The sequence below is a fragment of the Sinocyclocheilus anshuiensis genome, unplaced genomic scaffold (assembly GCF_001515605.1).
Source record: "Sinocyclocheilus anshuiensis isolate Anshui unplaced genomic scaffold, SAMN03320099.WGS_v1.1 scaffold1114, whole genome shotgun sequence".
Taxonomy (NCBI): domain Eukaryota; kingdom Metazoa; phylum Chordata; class Actinopteri; order Cypriniformes; family Cyprinidae; genus Sinocyclocheilus; species Sinocyclocheilus anshuiensis.
In genome coordinates, this window is record NW_015540838.1 from 3,447 (window position 1) to 17,646 (window position 14,200).

Here is a 14,200-nt window from a genome sequence, read left to right on the forward strand (position 1 = left end):
CAGGATTCATTGAAAGTAATAACAGCATTTATTTGAAATCAAACATCTTTGGTCAAATTTTAAGTGTCATTACTGTCACTTTTGATCGATTTAGTGTGTCCTTGCTGAATAGAAGTATTCACTTCTTTTAAAAGTGGTCCCTTTTTAAAAGGAACATTTAGTTTGTGACTTTGGCTTTGAATGAAGATAACCTTTTAATGATTTATTTGTCTGTTTATTTATTACAAAAATTAACATTTTGACAAGATGATTTTATTTTATATTTTAAAATATTTTCTGCTGTCACCTATATTCAAACAACTTTTTTTCTACTTTCTTCTTCATACAGTTTCTCCCATTGCTGTTGGAAAAGTGGAGTGTAAAAAGCCTGTCTTTGTTACCCATGGTTGGATTATGAGTTCCGCAGGTTCAAGGAAGGTGGACACCCTCACAGGCCTGAACTAGCCTCCACACTCTTAAACATTATGGCCTCAGGCCAACCATACTGGGATCAACACCATGACCATGACACCATGGATAAGTGAGTGTAAATGCAATCCTCAGCTCAACCGACTGTATTATGATAGATCTACTTCTCCAGTCACCAGAATTGACGCCTTCCATTTTTGTCTTTTGTAGGCTGTTTTTTGGATTTGGTTCGGAGTCCATGGACCACAGCTTGAGAATGTATCAACAAAACTCTGCAAACGTGGGCTTTGAAAGTGAGTGAGTGCTTGATATTGAATTTTATCAACTATATCACAATCTAGTCTCCCTCTGTTCTCGAAGCCTGTTGCGGATGTTTCTCAGGAAGCGCAGAAGGTTATAGGAAGTGTACGATTGTCATTTGCTTTGCTGATAAGTGAATCCTTTGATAAACTCCCTATGTTGAGGCTGACACCATCTCAGGAGATAGACCCATTGAAAAATAACTTCAATGAGGTTTATGACACCATTCAGTGTATACGTCATGTTAGAGGGTTTGGGCTCAAATCCTCATTTTCTTTTCTCTGTGTTTTACTTCACAGGAAGGACGTCTGGCTCTTGTTCTCCTCAATGTCTATCTCCCAAGACTCCCAATCCTACACAGCTGCTGTTTTCCTCTCAGTGCCACCCACCTGCGGGAGACCAGGTGGTTCCGTCCTTACAGAAACTGTCAGTTTATGAACACATGCCCCCTTGTTCGCCCACGAGAACAACTAAGCCCCTCCCACCCCTCCCGGACATGGACGACCAGTCCTCTGATGAAGCAGAAGACAACGAGGTGGAGTTTTTTTCCAGCACCTCTGAGAGCCAGTGTCTAGTGCCTAAAACCTCGTCTTTCCAGTATGGCTTACCGGGGAGGCGCAGTTTTCGGGGAAACGGTCAGGTAAACTTTGCATATCATGAAGGGTTACGAGAACATCAATGCGGGGTGAAGCCTCAGTGGGAGCAGACAGTAACGCATAATCAAGACAGACCCCAGCGCCGGCTGCATCGCTCCTATTCTGGCCCTGCCGGATCCTTTAAGGCCGCCAACTTCTGGCCGACCAGCCTTCACCTTTCTCCCCACAGCCACCCGCAGGAGAAACCTGAAGTCCCGCCTCGCGTCCCAATCTGTCCTCGCTTCAGTGAGAGCACGGACAGCAGGTGGCGGTCAACCGATGACTTTGATGTGGACAAACCTCCCAAAGTGCCGCCCAGGGAGCCCATCCCTCAGGTCATACCGCGTGCCATTAGTCCAAAAAGTCTCCCGATTTACATCAACGGGGTAATGCCTCCTACTCAGAGCTTTGCTCCCTATCCGGAGTATGTCAGTAAGGCTCAACACAAGCAGAGCTGTGAGGGCTTGCCGGCTCCCCGTAGCCCCTGTATTCTACCCATCATGGAGGATGGTAAGCAAGTCAGCAGTACCCATTACTTCCTCCTTCCTCATCGGCCTGAGTACTTAGACAAGTTTGAGAGGTTTTTCAAAGAATCAGACTCCTAGTGGTTATTAGTGATTGAGTGGTTAGAATCTGAAGTTTGCTTGTTTAAAGTGGGGAAAAAAGGAAAGGCTGGATATAAACTGATATGTGGTTTGACTGAACTGATTCATCAGTGTTACGAATTGCTGGTCTGTTTAGGGATTGGATAAGTATGTATCCATACTTGTATGTATGTATGTATTTGGTATGTATTTGGACTATGCACAAAGAAAAACAAAAAGTATTGGTTTACCACTGCTGGAAACTGCAGAACAGCTCTGAAAGTGTCCTTTATTGGTAGGGATGCACGATTAATCAAAATGAAACTGAAGTTGGGATTTTGACTTTAACAAAAAAAAATAAAAAAAAAGTCTCCCTGTGGTTTTCTGCCAAAATAAAATCTATGGTAGATGGTTTAACGATTGAAATTAAGAAGCCAATTAAGCCATAAAAATTAGTATTGTAATTTTACAGTTGTTCTTAAAATAAAAATATTAGTAATAAATATATTCTATTTTACAATGATCTATTACAATAGTAATATTTCTTGCTTGCTTGTATTATTGGTCTTATTATTTAGTCATATTGATAAGCACAACAAACCTGGAGCTTTTTTAAATTGCATTTTAAATTACAATTGTTTTTTCCTCCCAATTGTGCTGCCCTATTTATTGATGTCCATGTACTTTGTTGTATTATTTCCTTGCTGTATTGTTAAATTAGAGTGTGCAGTATCCTTTTATGAAGGAATAGGATGAACTGTTACACTGTTAACACTGTGTACCCAGAGTATAAGCTGGTCTTATTTTTCCCTCTCTGAAACATGCAATGGTAAAGGTGAATGTTTTTTTCCTAAGACATTATACATCAACAGTATAAATTCAGATATTGCTGAAAAATGATAACTGAGTGTAAGACTAGTATTAGCAATTAACTCTCACCTGAATTCCAGATAATTAACAGCTGCTGGCTTTTATTGGCTATTCGTCGAGGACTATGCCATGTTATTTACACCAATAAGAAGTATGGTGGTCAAAACTCCTTGTCAGTACTAATGTAGTGGCATAAATGGAAAGGACTTGGCCCAGGGGTTAGTATTCTATTCAAGTGAAGAATGCATTTTGCTTTTTTTTTTTTTTTTTTTTTAAACCATTCAAGACGTGACAAAAAAAAAACATGCTTGTGTTGCATATGTTTTGTACCAAACGTTGAGTACACTTGTTGTTTTTGTGATTTGTGATTAGACTTTTTATAATCTTGACATTATCAGACCCCTGTTTATGTTTTCAGCTACTTATATTTTGTCCATTCAACAAAATGACTTGGATATTTTCTGTGTGAAGGCTAATGTTAACTGACTTTGATTTCATCTGCTGAGGAAACATGCACTTCTAAAATGTACAGTATTGGTGTAGTTTTTCACACCAGACTATTTAAATAAAGTAACTTATTTATACACTGATTTCTTGAATTATTTTAATTGCAATGTGTTGAATTTCTCCTATCCTCTGGTTTTAAATGAACCGATCACGGCAAACCTTGTCATATCAAAGTACAAACCCAAGGTGACATCTCTCTCTCTCTCTCTCTCTCTCTCTCTCTCAGGACCAGAGGGCAGTGAAGACTCCAAAAGCTGAGCATGATTCAAGTCAAGTCTGGCTTATAAGTATGGAGGATATGCTGATGATATCATCATAAAGGTGATAATCAGCTTTATTGTGAATGCTTTAAAATTCAGTCTTTATCTCTGTGCTGTTTGCTCAAAGTTGTGATAATGAGGGCACTGTTAAGCTTTTGAAACTAAAGCCTGAGTCACTTCCTTTACAATATGATCACATCAATGTGCGAAATGTTACAGGAAAGTGGAATATTTCTAAAGTAAGCTGCCCTAAGCGAGTCACCGCTGGCGTCTATGGTTTCTGGTGTGGACTCCAAACCTACTGTTATTTCCCTTAGCTGTTCCAGTCATGCCTATTACCACATAACTACCAAAGGAAGCAAAAAGTCTATCAACCTTATTTTGGCCATAAAAGTGGGCGCAACCATTTGTAAATTTTATGTGTCTGGCTTCCGGTGTCATCCGCTTCCAGCTATTTTTAGCTGAACAAAACAGTGTGCCTTACCATATTATTTGAATGTATTATCTTAATTATGAACATACTGGCTTGTAGTGCAAACAGTTTTATCGTTTACTGCACTGTTACTTACGGCTTACTTCTGCGTTGAAATATAAGGTGGATGTGTACATGAATTGTGCTGTTAATCAGCAGTAACAGTCTTCGTTTAAGTAATAACTAAAACTGATGAATATGACAACTAAATGTTATACCATTTTAAAGCACGTTGCGCCATCTATAGCTTATTAGTAATAAAGCGGTTTGAATTCTGTGATTCTTATTGAAACAGTCGATTAGCGCCATTTCTTGTTCTAACGTGATGTGTGCAGAAGCTCAACCTTATTTCAAATGATGCTGCATCTCCGCCGCTAGGTGTCAGCACATAAAAATACCTGAGTGCACCTTTAGGTGTTTGTGTTTGTCCTGCAGGTGCACGTGTTTGACTCACCATGCACTGGCACTCTCTATCTGCGATGGATTTCAGGTACTTCTCGGGTTACGAAGCCTTTGGAGGACATGCGATAATTCTACGATGCACTTGCAATGCTTTTGGGAAACTTCACATTGAATGTACACCACAGACTCAGATAAGGTAGGAAAAACCGGGGCTAGTTTGTCACACTGGAAAGTTATGTATGAGTGTATACATAACTGTTGACTTGAATCACACATACATAGATGTGTGTTTTCTCTATAGCAGTGGTCTTAGGCCTATACAGTATGTTTGTAGTTGTTGGAAATGTCTTAAAGTAGAGTATTTTTGTGAATAAATTGTACAAGGCCTTACAATGCACACACATAAACACACAACTCTCATTTGCTAAACAACACATGTTAGATCTTGTAAAGAATAATAATAATATTAGTAATAATAATAATGTTATTAAGAATAATAATATTTACATTTAGGAAAGAATACATATTTGGCAATCAATGTCAAACTCAAAGGGCGTGTCCAGTTACTTCATCCTAAATTAAATGATTTTAGTTTGTTTTAATAGCCTATTATAAGTAATGCAGGCTAAATGATAATGAGATTTTTAATGTAATAAATGTATGAAAAATACATCACAAATCCAAAGGGTGTGTCTTGTTACTGGTTTCTAGAACAAACGTTTGATGGTGGTTTTAGCCACAGAACTAGACTACAATAGAACACATACTATTGAAAATTTAACCAATACATTAATTAGTTTAAAATATATACAATATTCTAACTCAACTTGAAAGGATGTCTTGTTACAGATTTCTTGAAGAACACTTTGCAGTTGTTTTCATTGTCAAAAGAGATGACATTCAAGAATAGCGTGAGAAGCCTTCCAGAGTCTCCGGTATTACTGCCAACTACACTCTAAAAAATGCTGGGTTAAATTCAACCCAATTGCTGGGTTTGTCCTTAAAAATTTAAATTTTTAAGGACAAACCCAGCAATTGGGGTGTTTTGACCCAGCGGTGGGGTTACTACCCAGAAGGTTGGTTAACCCAACCGCTGGGTCAAAACACCCCAATTGCTGGGTTTGTCCTTAAAAATTTAAATTTTTAAGGACAAACCCAGCAATTGGGGTGTTTTGACCCAGCGGTTGGGTTAACCAACCTTCTGGGTAGTAACCCCACCGCTGGGTCAAAACAACCCAATTGCTGGGTTTGTCCCTAAAAATTTAAAATTTTTTAGAGTGTAGAGGAAGATATTGCAATTGTTTTGACTGAGTTTGAAATTCAAACTTTGAAGAAATTCATTTAAAATCAGTCTTCTTTTTCAACTTCAAAAGGTGTGTCTGGTTTCCGATTCCTAAATGAACATTTTAATTCAGGTTTTACTGTCATATGTAATTCAGGACACATGCTATTGAATTAAATTCAAAGCGTTACAACACCCTTTTCAGATAAGCCATTTTTTAAAAATACAACTATACTCATCCACTAAGAATTTTTTTTTAAGTTTTTTTTTTTTTTTGCGGCAGAATATCTGTCTAATATCCTATGTCAAACCAACTTTATCTCAGTAGAAATATTTGAGTGAAATCTTTCTCTGTTATACTTCCTCCTCATTCTCTTTTTTTATGTTGCATGCCCTGTTTGTGTACAATCACAACGTGTATTTATGTAGTTGAGGTTAATATGTATTATTAAAGCCATAATTGTATCTTTTACTATACTCAGTAATGTTTAGAAACATTCATTGCCACATCAACAACTTGCTGTTTCTATGGATAAAACACACGTCAAGGCCACTGTGGATATTAGATTATTTTCTTTATCCAGTAGATGGCGGTAAAACATTGTTTTACATTTTTAATTCTCATGCTGTATTGTAGAGTACAGTACATTGTAAAAAATAAATGTAAGGAAAAGAGCAAGTATTATTAATAAAGTTAAACTTTTCACAAAGAATGCTTTAAAATGATCATATTATAACATTTCTCTTTGTTTTTCATTGTTTTGTGATGTTTTATTATTTTGTTTACATTTTCGAAGAAACCTTTCCTCAGGACGTGTTTTAACACATTTTTCAACCCATATTAGTCTGTTATAAATGAGGGCGATAATCGAGTAGCTGCTGGAAAATGAAATTGTGCTACAACTGAAATTAGAAGCTTAGAAGACAAAATCCATCACTGTAAAAATGTTACTTGCTGATACTTTGTAATTATTTTTGAAATATACTAGCAATTTCTGAGTGAAGTTTCATGTACAAACAATATTGTTTCAGCTCATTTCTAAATTGGTCAAACTAATGTTGTTAAAAATCAGACTTAACACAGTTTAATCAGTGTCAATTTAATTTAATTATAGCTATATCGCCATGCAAATTCCACCATAAATACAAACTCTATTTATTTAGCATTTTTATACTTAAAAAGAGTTAGTTCACCAAAAATGACAATTCTGTCATCATTACTCAACCTTATGTTGTTCCAAACTGACATACTTTCTTCTGTGGAACGCAAAAGATGATATTTTGAAGAATGTTGGACAGTTTTGGTTACCATTAACCTCCATTGTAGGGTCAAAAAAAAGGAACAGATTTTTCTCAAAATATATTTTTTTCTTCCACTGGAAAAAAATCATACAGATTAGGATGACATGAGGGTGGCTACATTTTTGGGTGCACCATCTCTTTAAGGCACAGGCAACTTCAAGGCCATGTGTAGTATGTATAAATTGATTTTTATAAAAAGACTAATATATTAAAACTACATTTATATCACTGATGCATTAATTTCAATAACATATGTATTATGGGAAATCAAGCTGATCTAAACCTTAGACCCCATGCAGTTTTAAACGTCAATCATTTGAAACTTTTTAATCCTCAAAAATATTTCTACATAGCACTCTGATTAGCGGAAAACTGACATTAAAACATTCAAATAAAGCAAAGTCAATGCATGCATTAAATAGAGAAGCACCAGAAGCCATCTCACTCTGTTAATCACCTATTGTGCCAAATAAAGACTGCAGATGTTATTCAACCATACGTCATTATCATGCATTCTGTTTGTGTGTGAAAAATCTGCAAATGAATAGAGACTTCAGATAATTATTTAGCAAACAAAATGCATCTTGCATGGTGGATCTGCAGTTCATGATCAACAAAATGCAGACATTGATCCCGGAGGTGGCTCAGCCCTGCATGAAGGTCTCATGCTCTTCTGGATTCCAAGGCTGTCTGGTCCAGTCATAATCATCTATGAACAAACAACTTAGAGATGCTGGGATGACCTGATAACACTCTGAAAAGTGCAAAAAATACACCACCATACTAAATTAGCTATGTCTACAGCGCTTTCGCAAACTAAAGATGTGTTTAGTTGGCTGGTCGCAAAAGTAAGTTTTATTACACAAGTCCTGATTGCTACAGTATATTCACATTGCGTGTGGTTATTTCTGCCTTCACAATGTGACAAAATATGATTTGATTAAAAACTAAAAACAGAGCTTTTACTTTTTCAGACTACATCCTGCCCCATGTGATAATCTCAAAGTGAAATATCTCACAATTATAATTATTAAGGTTAGCCAAAATTTAATGAAAGAATCTTGACTTATTTAGGAGACAAAACATCTGTCAAGATCGTAATTTATTTATTTTATTTTACAGTCTCAACTGATATCTCAAAATGAACTTCTTAAGGTTATTGAAGACGGTAAAATATTTATTTAAAAATCTTGACTGATATCTCAAAAGTATTTTTATTTTATTTTATTCAAAATTGTAAAAAGTATTTTATTAATTTTTTTTCACAAAATAAATTGATATTTATATATAAATAGTATCTACCATCTCTAAAATAAGAACTAAGGCCTTCTTGAGTTTTAAGGAATTTGGGAAATTTTTCTTCTTCAATTTGATTATCATTTGAACTAACGTTTGTGTTTCAGTGTTTTGCTGTAACCTCCATGCCACTGGACAGTGAATGATAACAAATTGAGACAAATTTTGCAGAGTAATTTGATTTGATTCATTGTTGATGCCCTGTTTAATGCATGCCAACTCACTCCGACTAATTAGGGTAAAAATGGGGATTAAATCAATGTTTAGGCTTTCTAGAAATATTGGTATAGTTTAACAATCACTTTTTTCATTTGTCCTTACTGGCAGAATGTTATGTGGCCGAGTTTACTCTGAGCTCTACATGTCTGATCATAAAAATGACAATAAAAAATGACTTCATATGAAATGAATAGATTAAACATCAAGGTTCAAGTCTTGGTGTTTAAGAAAGGAACTTGCGTGGTAAAGCTGAGCATAGGTTGTGTATTTCTTTCAGTCAAAGTTTTAGAGTTACCAACAGGAACTGACAAGTCATTTTATAAAACTTGGACCCTAGAATATCATGCATCCATTTATGCACTCATTTTTTCATAACTCTTCATGAGACTTTTTTAAAAGAGCAAGTACACACGCAAGGGGCAATAGTCACAGTTAAGGAGAGCCACAAGGGGCATCAAATGATTCTCTTCATGCACTAGTCTTTCAGATTGATTTAGTGAAACCAATTGGGGCAGCATGTAAAATCGGGGATGTTACTTTCATCTACATGAAACAGACCTCTTTCTTCTCTGACATTTTCTGGGAAGGTCCAGACAAACTGATTATGGCAAAAACAACCAGCCTATCACATGCTGATAAACCTTGAGACATGTCTTGTTAGAGGAGGTAACCTCACGCTCATGCTACTGAACGTTCAGCCCTATAGATCAGGGGTTCCCAAAATTTTCAGCCCACGACCTCCAAAATAACAGTGCCAGTACCTCGGGACCCCCACTTTCCTCTGAGGAGGTTAAAGTATACAAACGTTTTGCACAATGGCGCACATGCACTTATAGCATAATGACAACACAAAGGAACACAACAGTCTAACAACAATAATATTATTTTATAGTCATTTACTCGTTACTTACATTTCAACATTAATCGTAATTAGTTGGGTGGGCAACATGCTGGAGTACAAAACTCCACGTTGGAGTTTTATTTTTAATTCAACTTATAATTTTTTTATTTATGGGAAAAATATGCTATTTCTAATCCTTTAAAAAATCATTTGATTTCTGGAAATCATCTTGCGACCCCTCCTTGTGGCTTCGTGACCCCTACTTTGGGAACCCCTGCTATAGATTACCCTCATCATTCTGCTAAACACAGAAGAGATTCAGATGATGCTGTATCATAACATTTTTGTATTTAATTGAGCCAATTTGGGTCAATCATGGGGCTCTCAATTTGTTTGTGTGTCCTACCAGTTATTTTATTCAAAAATACATTAAAAATTAAATTCTCCCCTACAATGATACTTGAACACATTTTCTACAGTATGATGAGCATGTTTTTAATTTCTGAATTAAAATGAATTTTGATATTTTGACTGTCTAGGTTAATAAGTCTTTGAACATATCAGATAATTTAACCTTTTTATGAAAACTCAAGTTTAGTGCAGGTGGTAAAATGTCATGTGGTATGACCAAAAGCTTATTGATATTTATGAAATAATGATATTTGCAAAGAGACTTTTTACTTTAAAAATATTTTTAAAACGTTTTTGAAAATAATGATCAAGATGTGTACACTGAAACATTTATTAAAGGTGTGAGGATGTTATGTTTTTAACTGAAGGTTAGACCACATGACATTTAAAAAAAATGATATCAGAACAAAAACGAATGAATCCCCCACACTATCAGTACTTACAAACATATAAAAAAATAGATTTATTCATAATAATAAATACATCTATTTTTTTGATATGTTTGCAAGTACTGATAGTGTGCGGGATTCATTCATGTTTGTTTTGATTTTTGACTTGTTTTTGGTCGTTTGTCCTACACACCAATTGATCACCTGCAGGTGTGCAAAGTAATTGGTGATTGATTGATTGCTTGAAAATGGTATAAAAGTTTTTTTATGAAAATTTTTTGTTTGCTTTTTTTTTATATTGTAGATTATGTCATCGATGTGTCATTGACCCAAAAACACTTGTGGTATTGGCCATGACAGTGTATGATTTTAACTTTTTTTTTTCTCCATGGACAATCAGATTTGTCCTTGACCCAAATAACTTGTCATAATTGTATATTTAATGATATGGCTTGCAGAATTCCAAAATGTGTCAAATGCCACTATAATACTTGATTCTGATTTTCGTTTCCTAGATTGTTCATCTAGGGTCAATACATGATACTATTTACCAGGTTATGAGTGACAAAGTGATCCCAAATCAGCTCAGTTATAGAAATGCCTGCCCATGACCCCTGGTTTGTATTTAGTAGTTAACAGTCTCAGTGTATTCAGGTTTGTGGGAGAAAGAAACACACCACGCAGCATGACCTTCCCGGTCACGACCTATTGATGCTCACACATGTCCCCCCATCAGCCTTCACAGCACTCATCAGCACATGAAAGACTTCCACCAAGGGGAGGTATCGTGTGAGAGGATGAGACACAAGAGTTCATAGTGCAGTGGTTTGGTGCTCCTTGACAAGATCACATGCTTGGCATATGGAGGCATCCTCAGAGTCTTCATGGTGCATTTTATGTCTGAATAAAAGATGGGAGGAGAGAGAATAATATATCTGTCTTTAGACCAAACTTTAAATTCCATTATTTTATTATGAGATGTGAGTTTTCAACTGTACCTGCAAGGGAATAACTGCGCTGTATTAAATAGAGTGTAACTTTAGGATTTTTAGAATTTTTAAGTACAATTTTATTGAATTAAATGTATGGTAGTTCAAAAAATGTTGCATTATTTATTGTTTATTGTTCTGATTGGGCACCAGGGTCACTTTATCTGATCCTTCCACTTCACCGATAGCTCGATTCAACAGTAATTTGCAGTATTTTATTGACTGACGTGCTAGTGACAGTAATATTGAGAGTAATATTCTATATTATTTCAAAGCCTTTTATTTTCTTGTGTTTTAGCTCTTTTTGCCTGAAATATGTTTTATGGCTTACACTATCATTCAAAAGCTCTCTTATGCTCACCAAGACTGCATTTATACAGTAAAAACAGTGTTATTGTGAAATATTATTACAATTTAAAATAAATGTTTCCTATTTTCATTTATTTTAAAATTCCTGTCATGGCAAAGCTGAATTTTCAGCAGCCTTTACTCAGTCTTCAGTGTCACATGATCCTTCAGAAATCATCCAGAAATCATCCAATATGATGATTTGGTGCTCAAGAAACATTTATTATTATCAGTGTTAAAAACAGTTGTGCTGCATAATATTTTTTGTGGAAACGGTGATACTTGTTTTCAGGATTCTTTGATGAAAGTTCAAAAGAACAGCAGAAATAGTTTTTTTTTTTTGCAACAATGCAAAATTATTTACTGCACCGTTGATCAATTTAGCACATCCTTGCTGAATAGTATTATATAGTGTGTATATATATAATTAACCTATAAACCTATCAAACTTATGACCCCACTTTTGAATGGTAGTGTGTAATTTAAACCTTATCGGTTAAATTACTAGTTAGTACCTCTAAAGACTAGATTTGATATTTTCAATAGCTGAGTTAAATTTAAAAAAAAATTGAAAAGCTATTGCATCAGACCTCGTCTGTTTTGCTAGTTATTTTGAAGTATCTTAGACAATCAGCATTTACATTAGTCTAAACTACTGTGCTGTGGAAATGGGTAGGAATGCCTGTGAGAAAGTCGGGACTACCTCACAGACATTCCTTTCCTTGCTTTCAGTGATGTATGAAGGCAAAATGTCATTACCAAGCCAGTGATTTAACACCCTTAAATCCTTCCAGCTGGAATGTTATTCTGCCCCAATGCTAAAAGTGTCATATTGAACTCAACCTTAGTCTGCTGGGCTTTGTGTGATCTGGTGCACCTGCTCTCTTTCTCTCTCCCTCGCTCTCTTTGCTTGCTCTCCTCTTGCATTCATGCTTCAGATATGCAGCTCTGCGCTTTCACTTCTCTTACTCTTCTTTTCAGTGTCCACAGGACACCAATGATGTGTGTATATATACTGTAAACATTGTTTGTAGTTGTGTGTCAATTTCTAAAAGCTTTTAATATATAGTTAATAGTTAACTATATATGATTACAGTACCATATACAGTCATGGAATCTCAGCCAGTATTTGTTACGAAACCAGCGCTTTTTGCTTGACTGTGCATTATGGACATTATAAAACAGTGAAAACCTATAAAACTGAGAGAATCCTGAAGAATTACATTTTTGGTTCTTTATCGCCATCTGGTGGCACGTCCTATAATTTGTCACTCGTAGATAACGAAGACCTATTGTAGGTATATGCAGCAGCAGCACATTACATTAGGCCAACAGTGACCACACGTAAATCAACATACATGTCGTGTAGATTTCCTTGTACTATTGTAGAGAAAGAAGTCAAAGAAGGGTATTCAGGAAGTATTTAGTTTTCAGCAAGTTTCAGCGGTGTGTTTCTTAAATGATATTTAATGCAAGCACATTCAACCTAATTGGAAAAAAACTTGTACTTTTTATAGGACTACTTGCTTTGTATGGCGTGTAATAGACTAAATAATTCACTAAACTGATTACTTGCTGAACAAAATGTATTTTTAAAAATATTGCATGTGCAATGTGAAAGAGTGATGTGATAGTGAAGTGACGATTATCTTCAAGAAAATTGGGTTGCGAATGTAGACATAAAAAAAGACATATTGGACACAACTGAAGTACTAAAATTGATCTTAGCTTAATCTTATATCTATAGGTCTTTATAGACATAGGCCTATTCGGCGAAGTCTTTGCCCAAATAAATAGTGCCAACAACAATTCTGTCTTGTTTTACTCCGACTTCTGCAAGAGACCACAAAGGCATTAAGCTACTGGTCCCTTGGGATGTGACATGCTTAGCCATGTGGAAGTATATATTAACCAGCAATGCACACAAATTAACGATGCCATTGTTAACAACAAAGCGCAGCTTTCAAGTCATTACTGCCTGTCGGTTCTTAAAGTTGAATTCCAGTGTTTGATGTTCTTAAGCATCCCTTTGCACACACGAACAGGATACCTAAACAATCACTGCTAATCGTAGGTTTGGCAATGGTTAATCATGGGACTGTAAAAGTTATAATTTAATGCGATTCTTCCTGACTAGTATATGTAGAATGTGATTTGGACTGTCGATGTGTGTTCATATGGATGAATGTTTTAATGAATCATTATTTGATGCAAGAACCTAAGAACTATTTCAGGTGACATAACTTTTAAATAACATTACATTTATATAATTATATAAATAGCTTAATATATAAAATGTCACAAAATATTTATTGTTTTTTATTGTAAATTAATTGCTGATATTAAGCATCATAACTATTATGATTTATTATTGAAATGTATTGTTAAGCGTAGGCTATTTGCCATTCATCAGCCTCACGTTTTAGAAATGGCTGTCAAAATTGCTGTCTTTTAATCATTTAATCTGAAGACTGAGATTTGTTGGTTACTATAGCATTTAATAAGGCTCATACTTATTTTAACCTATTTTTTCTTACTCACAATAAGAACTAATGGTTAATGTTTTTAAAAAAGACAGTATTGCCTTTTAGTTTAGTGCTGGTGTGTTTAGGTTCTGATTATTGTTTTTTTTCCCCCTTTGTTTGGTCGTTGTGGTGAGATGTTTAGGAGAGTGGTGTTAAATTA

At 35.3% G+C, this 14,200-nt stretch overlaps 2 protein-coding genes across 6 annotated transcripts in view; both read left to right on the forward strand.

Annotated features, from left to right (window-relative positions):
- The first annotated feature begins 288 nt into the window (after positions 1-288).
- LOC107687392 (ERBB receptor feedback inhibitor 1-like) lies at positions 289-2,000 on the forward strand. Its single transcript, XM_016484691.1, has 3 exons — positions 289-520; positions 619-701; positions 1,008-2,000. Exons 1-3 carry the CDS (start codon positions 465-467, stop codon positions 1,946-1,948), a joined length of 1,080 nt encoding a protein of 359 aa, XP_016340177.1. The 5' UTR covers positions 289-464; the 3' UTR covers positions 1,949-2,000.
- Positions 2,001-4,471: 2,471 nt separating this feature from the next.
- Positions 4,472-14,200, forward strand: part of LOC107687391 (paired box protein Pax-7-like) — a 75,726-nt gene continuing 65,997 nt past the window's right edge. For 4 of the 5 annotated variants that reach the window (XM_016484686.1, XM_016484688.1, XM_016484687.1 and 1 more), the window contains exon 1: positions 4,472-4,634. In XM_016484686.1, the coding sequence (XP_016340172.1) occupies positions 4,492-4,634 (143 nt within the window). In that variant the 5' untranslated portion in view covers positions 4,472-4,491. Of the gene's footprint in view, positions 4,635-5,770; positions 5,812-14,200 lie in introns of those variants that run through there. The other variant, XM_016484689.1, reaches the window with a different exon arrangement.